The 16,757-nt window shown below is 48.8% G+C and overlaps 1 protein-coding gene across 9 annotated transcripts in view; it reads left to right on the forward strand.

The window, feature by feature from the left end:
- Window positions 1-82: 82 nt before the first annotated feature.
- SLC35H1 (solute carrier family 35 member H1) overlaps window positions 83-16,757 on the forward strand; it is a 34,961-nt gene continuing 18,286 nt past the window's right edge. For 5 of the 9 annotated variants that reach the window (XR_013940160.1, XR_013940161.1, XR_013940162.1 and 2 more), the window contains exons 1-9: window positions 87-327; window positions 397-547; window positions 3,230-3,293; window positions 3,518-3,590; window positions 3,773-3,941; window positions 4,229-4,312; window positions 4,656-4,831; window positions 5,544-5,673; window positions 5,820-6,053. Coding sequence is in view for 4 of the 9 variants with exons in the window: in XM_080558574.1 (XP_080414700.1) it covers window positions 229-327; window positions 397-547; window positions 3,230-3,293; window positions 3,518-3,590; window positions 3,773-3,941; window positions 4,229-4,312; window positions 4,656-4,831; window positions 5,544-5,673; window positions 5,820-5,938 (1,065 nt within the window). In the remaining 5 variants the exon portion in view is untranslated. Of the gene's footprint in view, window positions 328-396; window positions 548-3,229; window positions 3,294-3,517; window positions 3,591-3,772; window positions 3,942-4,228; window positions 4,313-4,655; window positions 4,832-5,543; window positions 5,674-5,819; window positions 6,727-16,757 lie in introns of those variants that run through there. The other 4 variants (XM_080558576.1, XM_080558574.1, XM_080558577.1 and 1 more) reach the window with 4 other exon arrangements.

The raw sequence follows: 16,757 nt of genomic DNA on the forward strand, positions 1-16,757 counted from the left end.
TCCCCGCGCCTCCCTCCTTCCGCCGCCGCGCCCTCGGGCCGCCAGCTCCGGCCCGGCCTCGCGCCGTGACGCCACGGGCGCGGGCCCCGCCCCCCGCCGCGCCGTCACCGCCGGCCCCGCTTCCCCTCCGGGCGCGGCTCTGCCGCGGCACGCGCCCCCCCCACGCGCCCCCCCCCCCCCCCCCTTACGGCCGGCGCGGGGCCCCGGGCGGGCGGGCGGGCGGCGCGCATGGGGGCGGGCGCGGCAGCGCTGGGGCGGGCGGCGCTGGTGCTGCTCTACTACGGCTTCTCCATCGGCATCACCTTCTACAACAAGTGGCTCGTGAAGGTGCGGGGCGGCGGCGGGCGGGCGGGCGGGCGGTGGCGGTGGCGGTGACGGCGGCTGTCGGTCCCGCAGAGCTTCCCGTTCCCGCTGCTCGCCACCCTGCTCCACCTCCTGCTCATCTTCGCGCTCTCGGCGCTGTTCCGCGCCCTGGCGCGCTGCCGCTCCGGGCGGCCGCGGGCGACGCTCTCCTGGGCCGACTGCCTCCGCCGGGCGGCCCCCGCAGGTACGGCCGGGCGCGGCGGGGCGGGGGGCGCCGGGCGGTGTCTCGGGGGTGCCCGGGCCGCTTCGGGAGCCGCGGCGTCCCCTCGGGCCGGGGGCCGGCGGTTCGGCGGTCCGCCGCTTCCCGGGGGTAGGCGCGAAGCCGCGGGGAGCAGCAGCCGCCGCCGCTCCGCCGGGGCACTGCTGCTGGCGGCCGGTGCGTTTCCTTAACGGCGCTTCGGGCGCAGATTTTCCTTGAGACCTGCTGCGTTTGTTGTCATAACAAGAGCTAGTCAGAACGCAGGCGGGCCCCTCGGAACGTAGTTTTTTAAGGAACAACTGGCACGTGCAAACATACAATGGGAGTGTTGTAGACACCTCTGCAACTTGTTTCACGGAATCACAGAGCAGAGGAGGTTGGCAGGGACCTCTGGTCGCCCTGCGCCAGGACCATGTCCAGGCGGATTCTGAACATCTCCGAAGAAGACTCTAGCACCAATGGGCAACCTATACCGGTGCTCTGTCACCCGCACAGCACAGAAGTGCTTCCTGCTGTTTAGACGGTACCTCCTGTCTTCTTTCAGTTTGCACTCATCGCCTTGGTGGCCCTATATTGGATTATCTCCAGTATGTCCGCGTTGCTCTTGTACTGGGGGCCCATCACTGGATGCAGCACTCCAGGTGCGGCCTCACCCAAGCTGAGCAGAGGGGGAAGAATCACCTCTCTTGACCTGCTGACAATACCTTGCCTAACGCAGCCAAGAATACCTTTAGCCTCCTTAGCAGCATGGGCACACTGCTGCTCATGTCCAACTTGGTGTCCACCAGGACCCCCAGGTCCTTTTCTGCTGCTTTCCAGCTGGGTGACCCCCAGCATGCCCTGGTGCCTGGAGTTCCTTCCCAGGTGCAGGACTCTGCACTTCTCCTTGTTGAACTCCAGGAGATTTTTGTCAGCCCGCCTCTACAGCCTGTCAAGGTCCTTCTGGATGGCAGCGTGACCGTCTGGTGAATGAGCCACTCCTCACAGTTTTCTTTTCTGTAATGTTGATATCAAGCCATGCATTTACGTTAATTTAACCCTTTTCTCTAGTTAGAACTTGGTCTTTGCAATACAGAAGTTTATGTATAACACACAAAGCAGCTGTAGTAGATCTTGAGAAGCAAAGCTCCTACTCAAGAATACGGAATTCTAGCTATGTTAGCAATTTCTTGGTTGTATATTATCTTGGTTTAGTTGTAGTTGTAATGTCTCATACAGAGCATCTGGTTCAAGATCTCTGTGAGATTTGTAATACCTTGCATAACATGTCCCGTGCTTTCTTGAAATTTTTTTTCTACATTTCTGTAGCAATATTTCCTTTCAGCATAGCATGCCACTGGATCGCTAAAACTTTTCTGTAGTAGCAAGCTAGTGAGCTGCGTGCAGACGACACCAAATTAGGCACGAGTGTTGATCTGCTCGAGGGTAGGAGGGCTCTGCACAGGGGTCTGGATAGGCTGGACTGGTGGGCTGAGGGCAACTGTATGAGGTTCAACAAGGCCAAGTGCCAGGTCCTGCACCTGGGGCACAATAACCCTGTGCAACGCTACAGGCTGAGGGAGGAGTGGCTGGAAAGCTGCCTGGTGGAAAGGGACTGGGGGTAATTGGTCAATAGCCAGCTGAAATAGGAGCCAGCAGGCTGCTCAGGTGGTCAAGAAAGCCAACAGCATTAAGGCTTGTATCAGAAATGATGTGGCCAGCAGGACTAGGGAAGTGATTGTCCCTCTATACTCAACTCTGGTGAGGCTGCACCTCGAATTCTGTGTTCAGTTTTGGGCCCCTCACTACAAGGAGGACATTGAGGTGATGGAGCATGTCCAAAGAAGGGCAGCAAAGCTGGTGAGGGGTCTAGAAAACAATTCTTATGAGGAGCGGCTGAGGGATCTGAGTTTGTTTAGCTAGAGAAAAAGAGGCTCAGGGAAGACCTTATCGCACTATACAATTACCTTAAAGGAGGCTGTAGTGAGGTGGGGATCAGACTCTTCTCCCAGGTACCAAGTGATGAGGGGAAATGGTCTCAAGTTGCACCAGGGGAGGTTTAGGTTGGATATTAGGAGAAATTTCTTTACTGAAAGGGTTGTGCAGCATTGGAATAGGCTGCCCAGGGAAATGGTTGAATCACCATCCCTGGAGGTCTTCAAGCAACATGTAGATATAGAACTTAGTAGCATTGTTTAGTGGTGGATTTTAGTACTAGGTGAAAGGTTGGACTAGATGCTCTTAGAGGTCTTTTTCAATCGGAGTGATTCTATGATTCTGTGAGGATTAAGGGTGCACGCAGAGGATTGTTGCCAGGCTTGCCTCTTCAGGTTTCTTGAAGTGACCTTCATACTTAACAGTTATCGTGCTCTGATGCATTCAAAAAAGTCTAAATGGTGCAAATCTGTGATGGCTTTCAGTCACAGCAGGGGGAAAGGGGTTTCTGTTTGTTTTTTTTTTTGTATGGCATATATTAAATAAGGTGGTGCTGGGCCAAATTTGAATCACAGGGAACAGGATAGAAACAAACTGAGAATATCTGAGCCATTTTGGTATTGAAGAGTTAATGTGAGGAAAACAATTTTTTTTCTGGATCTGCTCTCCTTCCTATTTGTGTGGTCACGTAACAGGGATTTCTTTTACGTGGTGGAAGACAATTAACTTCAGGATTTTTCTTTGATTCTTTAGCTTTGTCTACTTCATTGGATATTGGACTGAGTAACTGGAGCTTCCTGTATGTCACTGTCTCCCTGTGAGTACAAATCTCATCTTCCCTGGGAGTCCTCTGGTGTGGCTTGGAAAATGCTTTGTCAGGGTCAATTTCTTGAAGAGGCATATGGCTTGGTGGGGTTGGCATGCAGGGTATATGATAGCCTGGCTGGTAGCTATGTATCAGTGGGTGATCTAGTTCTTGAAGGTACTTTATTAGGAAGGACTGTATTAGAGGATACTGATAACGTCCTTTGGTCCTTACAGCTACACGATGACCAAATCCTCCGCCATTCTCTTCATCCTGCTTTTTTCACTGCTCTTCAAGCTGGAGGAAATGGTAAGGGTCCAATGCAATGCTTTAGGGAAGCAAAATGTTAGGCCTAGGGAAACAGGCAGTACATGTAGATGATACGTGTAAGTAGAGGAGGAATGCAATTGTGCGGATGAATGCGAAAGAGGTGCCTGTCTGTGTTCATCTTCAGGAGTCTCTGTAGTGATTTTGTGTTTGCTCTCGCCCAGAGGTTAGCATTGGTGCTGGTGGTTCTGCTCATCGCTGGGGGGCTCTTCATGTTCACCTACAAGTCCACACAGTTCAACACACAAGGGTTCATGCTGGTGCTCTGTGCCTCTTTCCTTGGGGGTGTTCGCTGGACTCTCACGCAGATACTTATGCAGAAGGCTGAACTGGGTATGTACGGAGTTAAGAAGTGGGTCACCTTGCTGGTGATGGGGAGGGGAATAAGAAAATGGTAACTGTTGCTGCAGAAACAAAACTTTTTGTGTAAGGGACAGCGTTTGAAATCTGGGATGGGGGTCATCTGTTGGTGGGTAATGAAGATGGCTTGGCCTCTGCAGCAGCCTAGGTATGGGCATTTCAAATAAGGTTTACATCTACATATGGTAATAAAAACTCAGGGAACTATGTTATTCCATGGCTTGTTGTTACCCGGTCTGTTATTGATTCTCCTCTTTCAGGGCTCCAGAACCCCATTGATATCATGTTTCACCTGCAGCCGCTCATGTTCCTGGTGCTCTTCCCTCTGTTTGCAGTGTTTGAGGGTGCGTGAGTTAATTAGAGAAAGCAAGGGTAGCTTTAGAGAGTGGTTGGGGAGAGTGCTCAGCTGTTTGTTGTTAAAGGTGATTCATGCGGATAAGTGAACACTTCTGAACTTCACACAGCAGTTAGAGACCTGGAGATAAAAGGACCAAGATAGAACTTATGCTGGCAGAACATTATAGAGTGCATAAGAATAGTAGCCCGCCACACTTGCGGAAGTAAGGGCTGTGAAAAACTGGCTCCATGTTCTCCATATGCTGGAATGTGAGCAGCTCACCCCCATCTCGTTGTGGGGAGTCCTGGGAATCGGGAAGGGTACTGTGCTACTCACTTTCTTGTTCCTAGGCCTGCCTTTGTCCGTATCAGAGAAGCTCTTCCATTTCCATGAAGCAGGAATGCTGCTCTGTCTGGTAGGGAAGCTGTTCTTGGGTGGAATTCTTGCCTTTGGTCTAGGCTTTTCTGAGTTCCTCTTGGTTTCCAGAACATCTAGCCTCACCCTTTCCATTGCTGGCATTTTTAAGGTAAGGCATGGTTCCTGTGCTAATACTAGAAGGCAAGTACTGAGTTATCCCTAATGGGCTTCCTGTGGTGGGAACTTCCTTACAGCTTTATAAATAATCTCCTATGATTTTTATTCTCCTTGCGCAGGAGCTTGATGCTTTTCCTTGCAGTCTCTGCAGTGAAGGCCCTTGATCCCTGCTACTCTGACAGCAGAGTAGCAGAGCCCTTGGTCCTTGCTTGACAGAGTCTGATGGCTGTTCTATAAAAATGCCATTGAAGTCCAAAGTTTGGTGGGATGTGGGAGAAACTAAAGCATATGGGCTTCATGAGCAACGGATGATGCGGGAGGGAAGAGAGGTTAAGAAGGGCACTCTCTTGCATCAGACCTGGATAAGGGCAAACCAGTGGTTTGAGGTAACTGTTAATCTGGTTTGGCACATTCTCCCCTTCTTTGAGGGGTCCAGGACAGGTACTTTTGAGCTGATTGGTGACATGTGAAACTTGTCTAATCCTACGTAGCCAAGCTGTGCAGTCAGGAGACTTAAAATTCCCAATTCCAGTTTGACAAGTCATTCTGTTTCTGGAATCTGTTTTTAGAACTTCTGCACATGGAAGAACGTGCTGGTGGAAATTAGCAGCCTGGCATCTTGATTTGGGCTTGAGCTGTAAAATATCTCATGCGTATCTCACTGGGTCCTGCCCTGCCACTTGTCATCTTTTTTCTTTCCACAGGAAATCTGCATTTTATTCCTCGCCACACGTTTGCTGGGAGACCACCTCAGTCTCTTGAACTGGCTGGGTTTTGCTGTCTGTCTGTCAGGAATCTCCCTTCATGTCATTCTCAAAGCCATAAATACCAAAGGTGATTCTGTTTTAAATGCCTTTCTGTTTCTCTGTAGGCATCCTTGTAGTTTCACTGAGCTCGAGTTTCCTGCTCGTTGCCAGTGTTCAGGACTGATGGGTACTATAGCGAGTTAGCTTATTAGTAAATGGGCTGTCTGCATGCAGGTGAAAAAACACTGAATCTAAATGAAGAGGCAAGCTCTGACCCTGACCTGGAGCTGCTGCTGCACCACACTGAACATGGGGAGGAGGAAGAGGATGTTGAAACCATACAACAACACTGAGTGAACATGAAGCACAAAGAAAGGCTGCTTCTCTGTTCTTAACCGGACCTGTCTGACAACTGTCTGGGAGGAAGGTCCAAGACACTGTGACTTCCCAAAGGAGAGCCAGTGCCTGGTGAGAGTCCTGCTCTTCTACTGCAATGTGGATCTGTAGATGCTGCACAGCGAACAGGAAATACCCCTTTCCCAGAGAGTGAACTTGGAAGATGAGCCCCAGTTCAGTGGAAGTAGAATGGAGTGGTGAGACTGGGAAATGCTACAGAAGACTTTCTAGGGAATGCTGAGGGATGTACATGGAGAGGGTAGACCATCAGCTGTAGATTGAGCATGGACATGTCTGGACCGCAGGGTGAATGGTTCAAGGATGATTTTAGTGGTGTTTAGGCTTTGGCTTCAATGGAGAAGGTAGATATATCTTCTCATGCTTGTTTTATGGTTCTGCCAAGTGAGAGCTCCTTTCTTCATGGAAGCAGATGATTGCACATAAATCCCAAGATTTGTCCCAGCGAGAAAAAGCCTTTGCACTTAGTGACCTCCATGTGTGCATATAAGGGGAAGACGTAAATGTCTGCTGGTATTTGGGACCAATTGAACATAACCAAATGATGCTGGGTGGAGGAAGAACAGGGACACGTGAGTACTGCTGGCCACACAGCCATGGGGGGAGAAAGTAGTATCACGGGAGATCTAGCTTGAGCAGGAAGCTTATCAGAAAGTATGTGGGTATTTTTGTTTGTTTGTTTTTGGTAGTTTGGTTTTAATTTTAAATAAACTGATTTTCTGATTTCCTTCTGTCTGCACAGTATACACCTGTGCTTCAGCAAGCAGAGGTCGTTTCTCTTTTGAATTCATTTTAGACCCACACTACGTTGCTACTGCATGCCCAATTAATTTTGAGGCCAGGTACACAAATACTTGCCCATGAACGGGTTGCTTGACCTTTAGGATTAGGGGGGATCTTCCTGCAATCTGTTCTGTTTGTGTCAGCTGAGAGAGCAGACTGACTTGTCTGCCTGGATGTGTCCACAAGAGCCTGTACCCTAAGAACACTTTTAGTATTGTGTCTTGCTGTAGGAGTCATTTCTTTGCCCCATTGGTTTGGATCAGTTAGAGCTGTAGTCTTGTCCAGAAAAGTGGAATAGTGCAGGATTTAAGATGTCTACTTCCTTTCTGCTTAGCTAAAAGTGGGGTTTGGTGATGGCTGTTGGTTTGTTGGTTTTTTTTTTTGCTTGTTTGTTTGTTTGTTTTGCTCAGCAGAATTTTTATTTCTTTGGAAGTTTTTGTTCCATGTTAGCTTTTAGAGTTCTGGGGTGGTAATGACATGAGTGCTTCCCAAAGAGTTAACATTGCAGTCTTTCTCCTGAGAGGAGCTGGGCGTTAAAGTGAATTTCTCATAATCTGAGAACCTGAACCATTTCAACTAGAGCTGTCCCTCTGTTGATTTTGCTTCCTAGTTTCCAGATACAAAGTCTTTCTTGATGACTTTAATCAAGAGCATGTTCCACAAAGAACTGGTTCTAAAGAAAGCTTTCCTCAATACTGATTTTTACTCTAGTGGATGAAAAGCTTGACATGAGCCAGCAATGTGCGCTTGCAGCCCAGAAGGCCAACTGCGTCCTAGGCTGCATCAACAGAGGAGAGGCCAGCAGGTCGAGGGAGGTGATTGTCCCTCCCCACTCTGCCCTTGTGAGGCCCCACTTGGACTACTGCGTCCAGGTCTGGGGCCCCCAGCACATGAAGGATGCTTGCTAATCTGTCAGAATGGGTCCAGAGGAGGGCCATGAAGATGACAGAGGGCTGGAGCACCTCTCCTGTGAAGAAAGGCTGAGAGAGCTGGGTATGTTTAGCCTGGAGAAGAGAAGGCTTGGGGGTGACCTGATTGCAACTTTTCAGTACTTAAAGGGGGCTTATAAAAAAGATGGAGAGCAAATTTTTGCTCAGACAGATGACAGGACAAGTGGGGAATGGTTTTAAACTAAAAGAGGGAAGATTTAGATTAGAGGTTAGGAGGACATTCTTCACTCAGAGGGTGGTGAGGCACTGGAACAGGTTGCCCAGAGAAGTTGTGGATGCCCCGTCCCTGGAGGTGTTCAAGACCAGGCTAGATGAGGCACTGAGCAGCCTGATCTAGTGGGTGGCATCCGTGCCTATGGCAGGGGGATTGAAACTAGATGATCTTTAAGGTCCCTTCCAATCCAAACCATTCTGTGAATCTAATGAACACTGGTAGCTTCTCTTGGAGCAGACAGCAGGTGGTGCAACTACTTCATATAAAGCTTCTGAACCAGCAATTATTGGCCAGGCTGGCATACCAAGTGATCCTGTGCATCAGCAGGATGTTGTCTGGAGCTAAGAATGGCTTGGTCTGTTCCTTGCCGAATTTTCCAATAGCTAGGACTCGTGATGCTTCCAGCAGGATTCAGCCTGTTTGCCGTACTGATACGCGTAAGCCCCATTGTTTTTGGTGAAGCACTGAATGCTGCACATACTTGATCCGAGGCAGTGATTCTTTCTGTGTGTGATCTCTGTTTAGCAATACTGCAACTGCTCTTTGCATTTTACTTTTCACTCTCCTAGAACTGAACCTTAGGCTTCTTCTGCTGTGTAGCTCTTAGACTGGGATTTCTGGTTCCTGTAAATCCAAGGTAAAGGTGAAATTTGTTCACAGGCAAGGGTTTGCACTCTATATGGTGCTGGAAGATGAAATGTAATAGTGCAAATGCTGCTGCTTGGGAACTGTAAAGCCGTGTAGCCTTTTGGTTCTGGTATTGTTTCTTCTTTAAGGTGAAGGGGATGCCCTAGAACCTAGTGTCCCAATACTTTGCGTTTCTGATCTAAACACAACTTTTTGGTGACAGATATGACACTGTGTCACCACTTGTTTTTGGTGGGGATTGGTAGGTATCTATGGTGATGGAACACTGGAACAGGCTTCCCAGGGAGGTTGTTGAGTCTCCTTCTCTGGAGATATTCAAGGCCTGTCTGGACTCCTACCTGGGTAACCTGCTCTAGGGAACCTGCTTTGGCAGGGGGGTTGGACCGGGTGGTCTCTTGAGGTCCCTTCCAGCCCCTACAATTCTGTGATTCTGTGATCTATTTTCTTGTTCAGTAAAATGTTGTTCTTTTTGGAGATAAAGGTAAGCGAAACACAAAAGTAGGAACGTGAAAGTGTCTACTGCTTCATGATTTTGTCACAGCATATGGTATGGATAGTCAGTTCAGCTTGCTTGTGGGACTGACTGAGCATCATTTGTCTGTTCTGGAAAAAATCCTATTCTAGTTTTCTAGTTTCTTCTAGTATACAGGTAGGAATGGCAGAGGATCTCTGTCCTATTCCTGCCCAGGAAGATAAAAACCCCTTGTGAGTTGCTTGATGATAATTAACTATTAACTACTCCTTGAGATTCATTGGAGGAAGATTTTTTTCCTCAGCCTAATAAATATATGTCGGGATCTTGTGGTGCAGGGACGTACGTGGTAGGTCGTATTCTAAAGGTGTTTCTGTTACACAGCAAGGAGGCCTTAATCCAGCTCATGCTGAAATACTTTTGCTATTTATCTTGGTCTGCAGTGAGATGGATGGAAAGGGTTTTTCCATTCTATGAGTGGCTGGGAATTGCTGAAGGTGGTCCTGCAAGGATTCCTGCCACAGACTAACCCACAAGATTACCTCTGGTTCTGGGAAAGCACTGCTGTTTCGCAGTCTTTATATGATGTTTCCCTGTGCAGTTCTCTCAGCAGGATAGGAATCTCATTGGGGTAGAGTTGACTATGCCGTGACTGCTGGTGTGCAGAATAGGCAGAATCCTTTTTGTTTGTTTGTTTATTTTTCCTTTCTACTGCTTTAAAAGTTCTTTTTTTTCTGTTTTATGCTAGAGTGACTCCTACCATTCAGGTGAAATGTCACATTGATTTGATTACATTGTTTGGGATAGCATGCTTGGAACACACTTGAGGCATGAAAAAATTTGTGTGATAATTCATCAGATAGAGAAGGCACAAGCACCTGGGTGGGCATAATTTCTTCTTGAGCCCTGATAGCTTTGGGGGGCTGTACTAAAAGTCTTCAAGTCAGCTTGCCTGTGATTTAAGGAATAGAGGTTCATTGCCTAAGGTTCTACTTGAACAGCTATATCAAGAGTTGTGTGACAAGCAGAGGTCCATCTGCGTACTAGCCTTGAGTCAGGGCTGTGTGAGGTGAAGGCTCGTTGGCCAGCCCCAGCATCCTATAAAGAGGTGAGAATGGACAGTGTTGGCCCTTCAGGGCCTTATTCCACAAGTGACCATAACAAAAATGCCAACAAACCCACATGCCTAGCAGGAATGCTAAATAGGTGGGCCTAGCTATATAGTAAAGACATGGTCCTGCCCTTTGACTGAAGAGAGGAACTTCTTAGAGTCCAGTCTGGAACCATGCAGCTTGACCATTTTGGGGGGGTCTACTGAGACCTCTTTGTCCAGCTAGGGCTTCTTTTAGCGTCTGCGCATCAGTGTGTTTGGGCAACAGTCCTGGAATTTACTTTCTCTTGCCTGGAACACTCCCACTGAGATCTGTGTGCATCTACCTTCATGATGCTGTCATGCATTCCCATCTATGTGTGCAGGAACAGCTGTAGATCTGTAAATTATCAGTGAAAAAACACCTTCTTCACTAGAGTTTTAGAGTTCCAGCACAGAGATTTGGATTTAAATACAGTGTAATGTTGAATATAAATGTTAGTACTGCAGGTTGCCTCAATGGGGTTACCAAACAACAAGTGCTGAGAAGCTCTGCTTAAGTCTCTTTGCCTTCCTGCCATTAACTGACCAAACAGATGGGTCTTTTGCACTCTAAACTGTCATTGAGTGCTTGGTGTTGCCAGGGAAACATAGAAGGAAAATGAGTGGATCCTATTGTTTGTGGGTTTATCTTGCTTTTGTAACAGCTTCTGGGGAGAGCCTCAACTTTGCAAGGGAGGGAGCGCAGCTTGTATTTTCCCTCTTCCTCACTCCCCACGCTTCCTGTGGCAGTATTGCTGTTCTTTGTCCCAGATTTGCTTGCTTTGCGTTTGTTCACCCAAATCCACTGTGTCCATCTGTTCTGCGTTACTCTTTCAGTAATGGCGGGAGCACTGTGATGGAGGATGGGCAAATCCTGTGATTTGTGGTGAGTGGAACAGTGACCTGAGACCAGTTCTCCCTCATAAATTTTGAGGCTTTGGATAAAGGAGATACAGAGATAACAAAATGGGGAAGCACTATTGGCACTTGTGGGAAGTGGACTGAATAAATGACTCAAAGCAGTGAGGCACAGGTGTCCTGTTGGCCAGAGGTGTCTTTTTTCAGTTCTCTTTGCCTATCCATTGCACTTCAGAGCCTTCCAGAGGCACTTGCAATTTAGAAAAGTAGTAAGTTAGGGATAGAGTCGCACTCTGCTTTTTCTTTCACGTCTGACTGCTGTGTCTGCAAGACTTCCCTGTACTCCAGAGCTTCGACAGGCTTGAGCAATGCTGGCTCTTAGCTCTCCTGGTTGGACATCATAGGGTGCTGGGCAGAACACCCTCTTCTTGACTGCTTTAGTACTCTCTCTCAGCTAGAGATGTGCTGGGAAGTGGAAGCACTGGCTGTATGGAGAGCCCCAGAAGAGCCTATTTAAACCCACCATGGAGCTGGTAGGGATGCTCCCATGTTTGAAGTGCCTCATGCTCTCCTGAGTGCCTCTTTCCTGGGACTCTGACTCCTTGTGAGTCTGAGAACATATCTTGGTGCTCCATCTCTGCTCTCAGAGCAAATCTCCATTGCTTGCAGTTAGATGTACCTGATTTTGCAGGCTTGGCTAGTACAAGCAGTGCCTTGTGAGTGTAGGAGATCAATGAACAAAGTTTTTATGTGGCCACAGACTTTGGCAGGGGTCCATGCACGAACTGGCAAGAAGGACAGGGTAAGAGCTTTGTGATTCTCTGGGAACATGGCAGTGTTCTTGTCTAGGCAGCTCTGCTGGGGCATGGTGTGTGGCTCCTTTCTCATTGTGAATGCTCTGTCTTTCCTCCCCAGAAGCCTCAGGATGAGGCGATGGGACTTAGTGAGGGAACAGAAACTACCTTCTTGGGTAAAATGCTGGAATAGGTCTATAAAGGAAGTTGACGGACCTCATCTTTGCATTTGCTGAAATTGTAGCCCTTCCTTCAGGTGGAGTCACTCTGTACCTGGATGTGGTCTCGCTCAGGAGCAGGGCTGCAGGCTAGTGGTGAATGGGAATGTGGCAGAGCTTTGGGGGGAGCTCAGGAGGGGCTGTGTGCTGGTGCAGGGTAGTGCAACAGTGTCTAAGAGCCCTGCATGTCTGTTAACAATGTCCCTCTTTCTTGAGTAGGCACTGAAATTGAATGAGAGGAAAAAGGAATCCCTGCCCACCTTCTCCCCTCTAAGGAAAAAAACCCAAGTGTGCACCAAAAATGCCAGAAATAGAAAAAGAGGCAAGTACAGCAACACAGATACACTGGCATCTTTTTGAGGGAGAACATGCACATATGTGTTTGTACTGGGGAGGCTTTTCCCTCTCTGTGCAGGCCAGTGCACACACACTTTGACACGCAGGCAGATACAGGAAATAGAGGGCTGTGGTTGAATATTGCTGATGTTTGAATTAATTAACCAGTGGAAACAAAGCTGAATGGATCTCAGAGGTGCTGCACTCCTTCCACAAACTCTGTTCTTGCCTGTAAGACCAGGTGTTTACATGTGTGCTGATTTTGCCCCCCACCTTCCCCTGGGAGATCTCTATATTTGAGGAACAGCTGCTTGCCTTCCTGCTGAAATTTCAACATAGTAAACGCCCTGAGGGCAAGGAGAAGGTGTCCCTGAAAACCCCTCTGCACTCCCTAGTTCTGCCCAGAAGACAAGGTGTCATCATCAAGCTTTCTGTAGTGTTACAGCAGCTCCGTCTCATAGTGGGAAAGCCCGCCTGGCTCCAAAATACAGTACTAGCATGACAGAGTGGGGAAGGAGAGCTGGGAAGGAGAACAGATGGCTGGGGGGCTGGTTTCCACCCAACTCAGGGCTGCAAAGGGCTCCCATACATTCGTGATCTTTGTAGTGGGAAATCGTTGCCCCCTACCTCCACCCCCCTGCTTCTGCACTGAGACTTTTTTTTTTTTTAATCACTGGAGTGTGCAGTTTTTGATGTTAATGGTCTTAACCCTCTTCACTCCAAGGCTGCTGAAAGAACATTTGCTTCTAGTCTGCATCCTGTGCATGGAAAAGCATGTGTCTTTTCCTGGAGCCACACTAACCTGAGAGGTTGTGTCCTGCAGTTTCCTGGGGAGTCATGGATTGGGAATAGCCTTGTGGACAGAATTGTTTGTCTTGCTTTGCGTCAGGAAAGCTGATGTAGCCGAAACTGAGTTGTGTCTGGGACTTAGGAGACTGGCAGTGTTTGTGATGGCATTTCCTGCTGAGGAACCAGCTGTGCTCAGTGCTGCTAAACCTCATGTGAGGAGTGTGCTCTTCCATCAGGACAGTTAGCTGTGGCACTCATCTCCCCTTTCCACGATGGTGGTCTTGTTGTCAGGAGGCAGGACTTCTGTATGTCTGGCTGGACCTGTGTTGCCAGCTTGGTCTCTTGGTGGAGCAGCCTGTACCTGTCCTTCCTCTGGACCTTGCCAGGAGCAGAGGCTGCTGCCATCTTCTGGCTGCTTGCCCAGTGAAAAGTAGCAGAATTGACCACACAATTGTTAATGAAAATCGCAAGCAGGAAGATGTGTCCAAGCCCTGTAATTGCAGTAATTGGAGCCATCCTCATGAATGTGCTAAGAGCCACTCTCCTGGTCTCAGCCTAGTAATTCTTCTAATGTCACATTTCAGCCTCTCCTCCACCATCCTGCACAAGGCAGACCCACCTGCCTCGTAAACATAATCGGTTTGAAAGTTGGTGAGTCATCTGTCCTGTGGAGCTGCTTCTTTGTTTTCAGATGTTGAAAGTTTCCAGTGGAACTTCCCGGGGAGAAGGAGGTGGAGCGGTGCCAGGTGTTGGAGACTGCGCTGCACAGCACATTGCTTGCAGCTTTTGCATTCTCCTTCCATGTAAGAAGATGAGATGGATCAGCCTTGGCCAAGCAGGAGTTTCCTGGACTCTGAAAGCATGAGGCTGGGGAAGCAGATGTTCAGTTGTCCTGAATGGCGTGGTATGGGAGAGCAGAAACGTGTGTGCTAGGAAGGGATTGTGTAGCTGATGGCAGGCTGCTGACACTCAAAGGGTATGTTAAGAGACCCTTTCTCCTTGTATGTTGTTAGAGATCACAGGATAATTCAGGTAGAAAAGGACCTTAACAGTTCCCTATGCAGGCAGGGTCAACTGTAAAATCAGACAAGGTGGCCGAGGGCTTCATTCACTTGGATCTTGAAAACCTCTCTGGTGGGAGCCTCTCATGGCCCCTGCTCAGTGCTTGACTGTTCTCATAAGGAAGAGGTTTTTCCTTTTCTCAGGTCTGAATATCTCTCAAGTTATGCTCGTTGTCTCTCACCCTCCCACCAAGCACCACTGGTAAGAGCCTGGTTCCATCTTGTTGAGTAACTTGTGTGTTGGTACAGACAGATTGCTTTGGGGTCCCCCTGAAACCATCTCTTCTCCAGGCTGAACCAGCCCAGGGCCCTTCTGCCTTTCCTTACAGACCAAGTGCTCCAAGCCCTGAGTACTTTGGTGGTCTCTGTTGAAATCATTCCAATTTGTCATGTCTTTTGCTGTACTGGGAGGAAAACTGGGTGCAGTATTCTTCATGAGGCCTAACAAATACTGATAGGGATAGTCACTTTCCTTGATCTACCACCAGCTGTGTTCCTGTTAACACAGCCTAGGATACTGCCAGCTGCCTTTACTGCCAGTGCACTCTACTGGCTTGTGTTCAATGTGCTGTCTACTGAGGTGCCCGGGTTCTTTTCAGATGAAGAGCTGGAGAGACAAGGATGGTCCTGGAGGTACTTGCGCAGAGCCTTTAGCTGCCCCAGTACATGTTTTAGGCTACTGTCACAGCCCAGACACTGCAGGGGTGTTTCCACCAGTTGGAGTAACTGCAGCCTATGTGAATCCTCAGCAATACCATCCAAGCCCCAGGTGCTGGAGTTTCTGACCCACAGAGAATCTCAACTTTGAGTTAGGTTAGGAATGAAGATCCTGGGCTCTAGAAACCACGTTGTGGGGAAAAACAGGGACTGGATCTTGAAGGCTGTAATCTCCCTGCAAAAGAAAGAAAACAAGCATGATTTTAAAAACAACATGTGGTTTTGGAGGACTTGGTTTGCAAAGTCAGTGAGTTAGGCCTGGTGACGTTGGAACCAGGACTGGTAAATGAGGGTTTGTCTGCAAGACCGTACAGTGCATAAGCATGGCTGACAGTTCTCCATATTCAGCTGGGTGCAGGCTGGCCTTGCTGGTAAGTTCTTCGGGAAGGGACTTCTCCCAGGTCTCGAAGGCCTGCAGGTCGTGAACCTTTTCTTGACCTCTGCATGTTCTATGGAAATGGATGCTATTCCTGCCCAGCAGTCCTCCAAAACCATTTCTTGTGGGAGACTGAATCCTGCAAACCTAGCATAGCTTCTGCTGTAGGACACAGGTCTTTGGCTTCCTTGGCACAAGCCCACTGCTGATGTTCTCCCCACTTGCCCTGTCTCTCCGCAGACACTTGCCCTCAACCTGCCAGCACCTCCCTCAGTGGCTGCAGCATCTGACCCCCTACATGTGCAGGGTGGGGTTGGATTTCCTCTTGCAGCTCTGATTCTGATGTACATCTGCTCTTTGCAGATGAAGCAGCTGTGCCCTTTCTGTTAATACTGGTATCAGAGACTGCAGCTGCACTTCCCTGCTGGTTGTGTGGCCACGATAGGCAGTTATGCACTGGCAGTCTGATGGGATTTGGTGTGGGCAGCAGGAACAGCGCAATAAGAAAGGAGCACATGTGGGGAGACGGCCTGGGGGGAATGTTCTTGATACCTCTCCTTGCACCAGCCTCAGAGGGAAAGGAAACATTGCTACGGCCAGGGGTGACCCTGGCCATCCCAGTAGCCATCCCATGTGTTAGCACTGTTGTGGGTTTGGGCAGAGGTGGGCCCAAACTAGGAAGCGCTGACATTCCTAGGTCCATCCCCACCTGTCAGATGAGACCAGTGGCTGCTTGAAGACCTGGGATGCCTGGGGTTGTCCCTCCTCCAGTCCAGTCACATGGGGACATCATGTAGGGAAGCTCCCTGTTTTCTGCAGGTGTCAGGGATGTCTCCTTACACAGTGCCATCTGTTGCTTTTGCCCTTGGTTTCATAGATTTTTAAGGCCTGAAGTGACTATTCAGATATCTGTGGCCCCTGTGTATCTCCAAGTGAGAAATGTCATTATCCTGTTTTGCCTGTAATGAACCCAGTATCTCTCAGTTGATGTATTTTCCGTGACAGGATAGAGTATGCTAGGAGGCAGAGCAGATGGCACTTCCCTGGTAGCGTGGCCCAGTGCCGCGTTTCCTATTTGCACTTGCTTGACTACAGGCTCCAGCCTTTTTCTTCACCAACTTAAAGAGCTCTTTCACACCAAGTATTTTCTCTCTATGAACTGCTTAGAATCAAATCACCTCTCTGGCTCCCTTTTTGGTGAGATAACAGACTGAACTCTTTCATTCTGTCCCTGGCAAGTGTTTTCTCCAGCCTCCAAATCACATTTGTCATTCTTCTGCATATCCTATGTTTTTTTTCAAAATCCCTTTAGAGATGTGGGCTCCAGAACTGACTGACAGTACCATCTAGGGGGGAACCTTGCCAGCCTCCTCCCACTCACTGCTCCCTGTCCACACCTCAGAGCTTGCT

This window comes from Anser brachyrhynchus (genome assembly GCF_964034855.1).
Source record: "Anser brachyrhynchus genome assembly, chromosome: 16".
NCBI classification, from domain to species: domain Eukaryota; kingdom Metazoa; phylum Chordata; class Aves; order Anseriformes; family Anatidae; genus Anser; species Anser brachyrhynchus.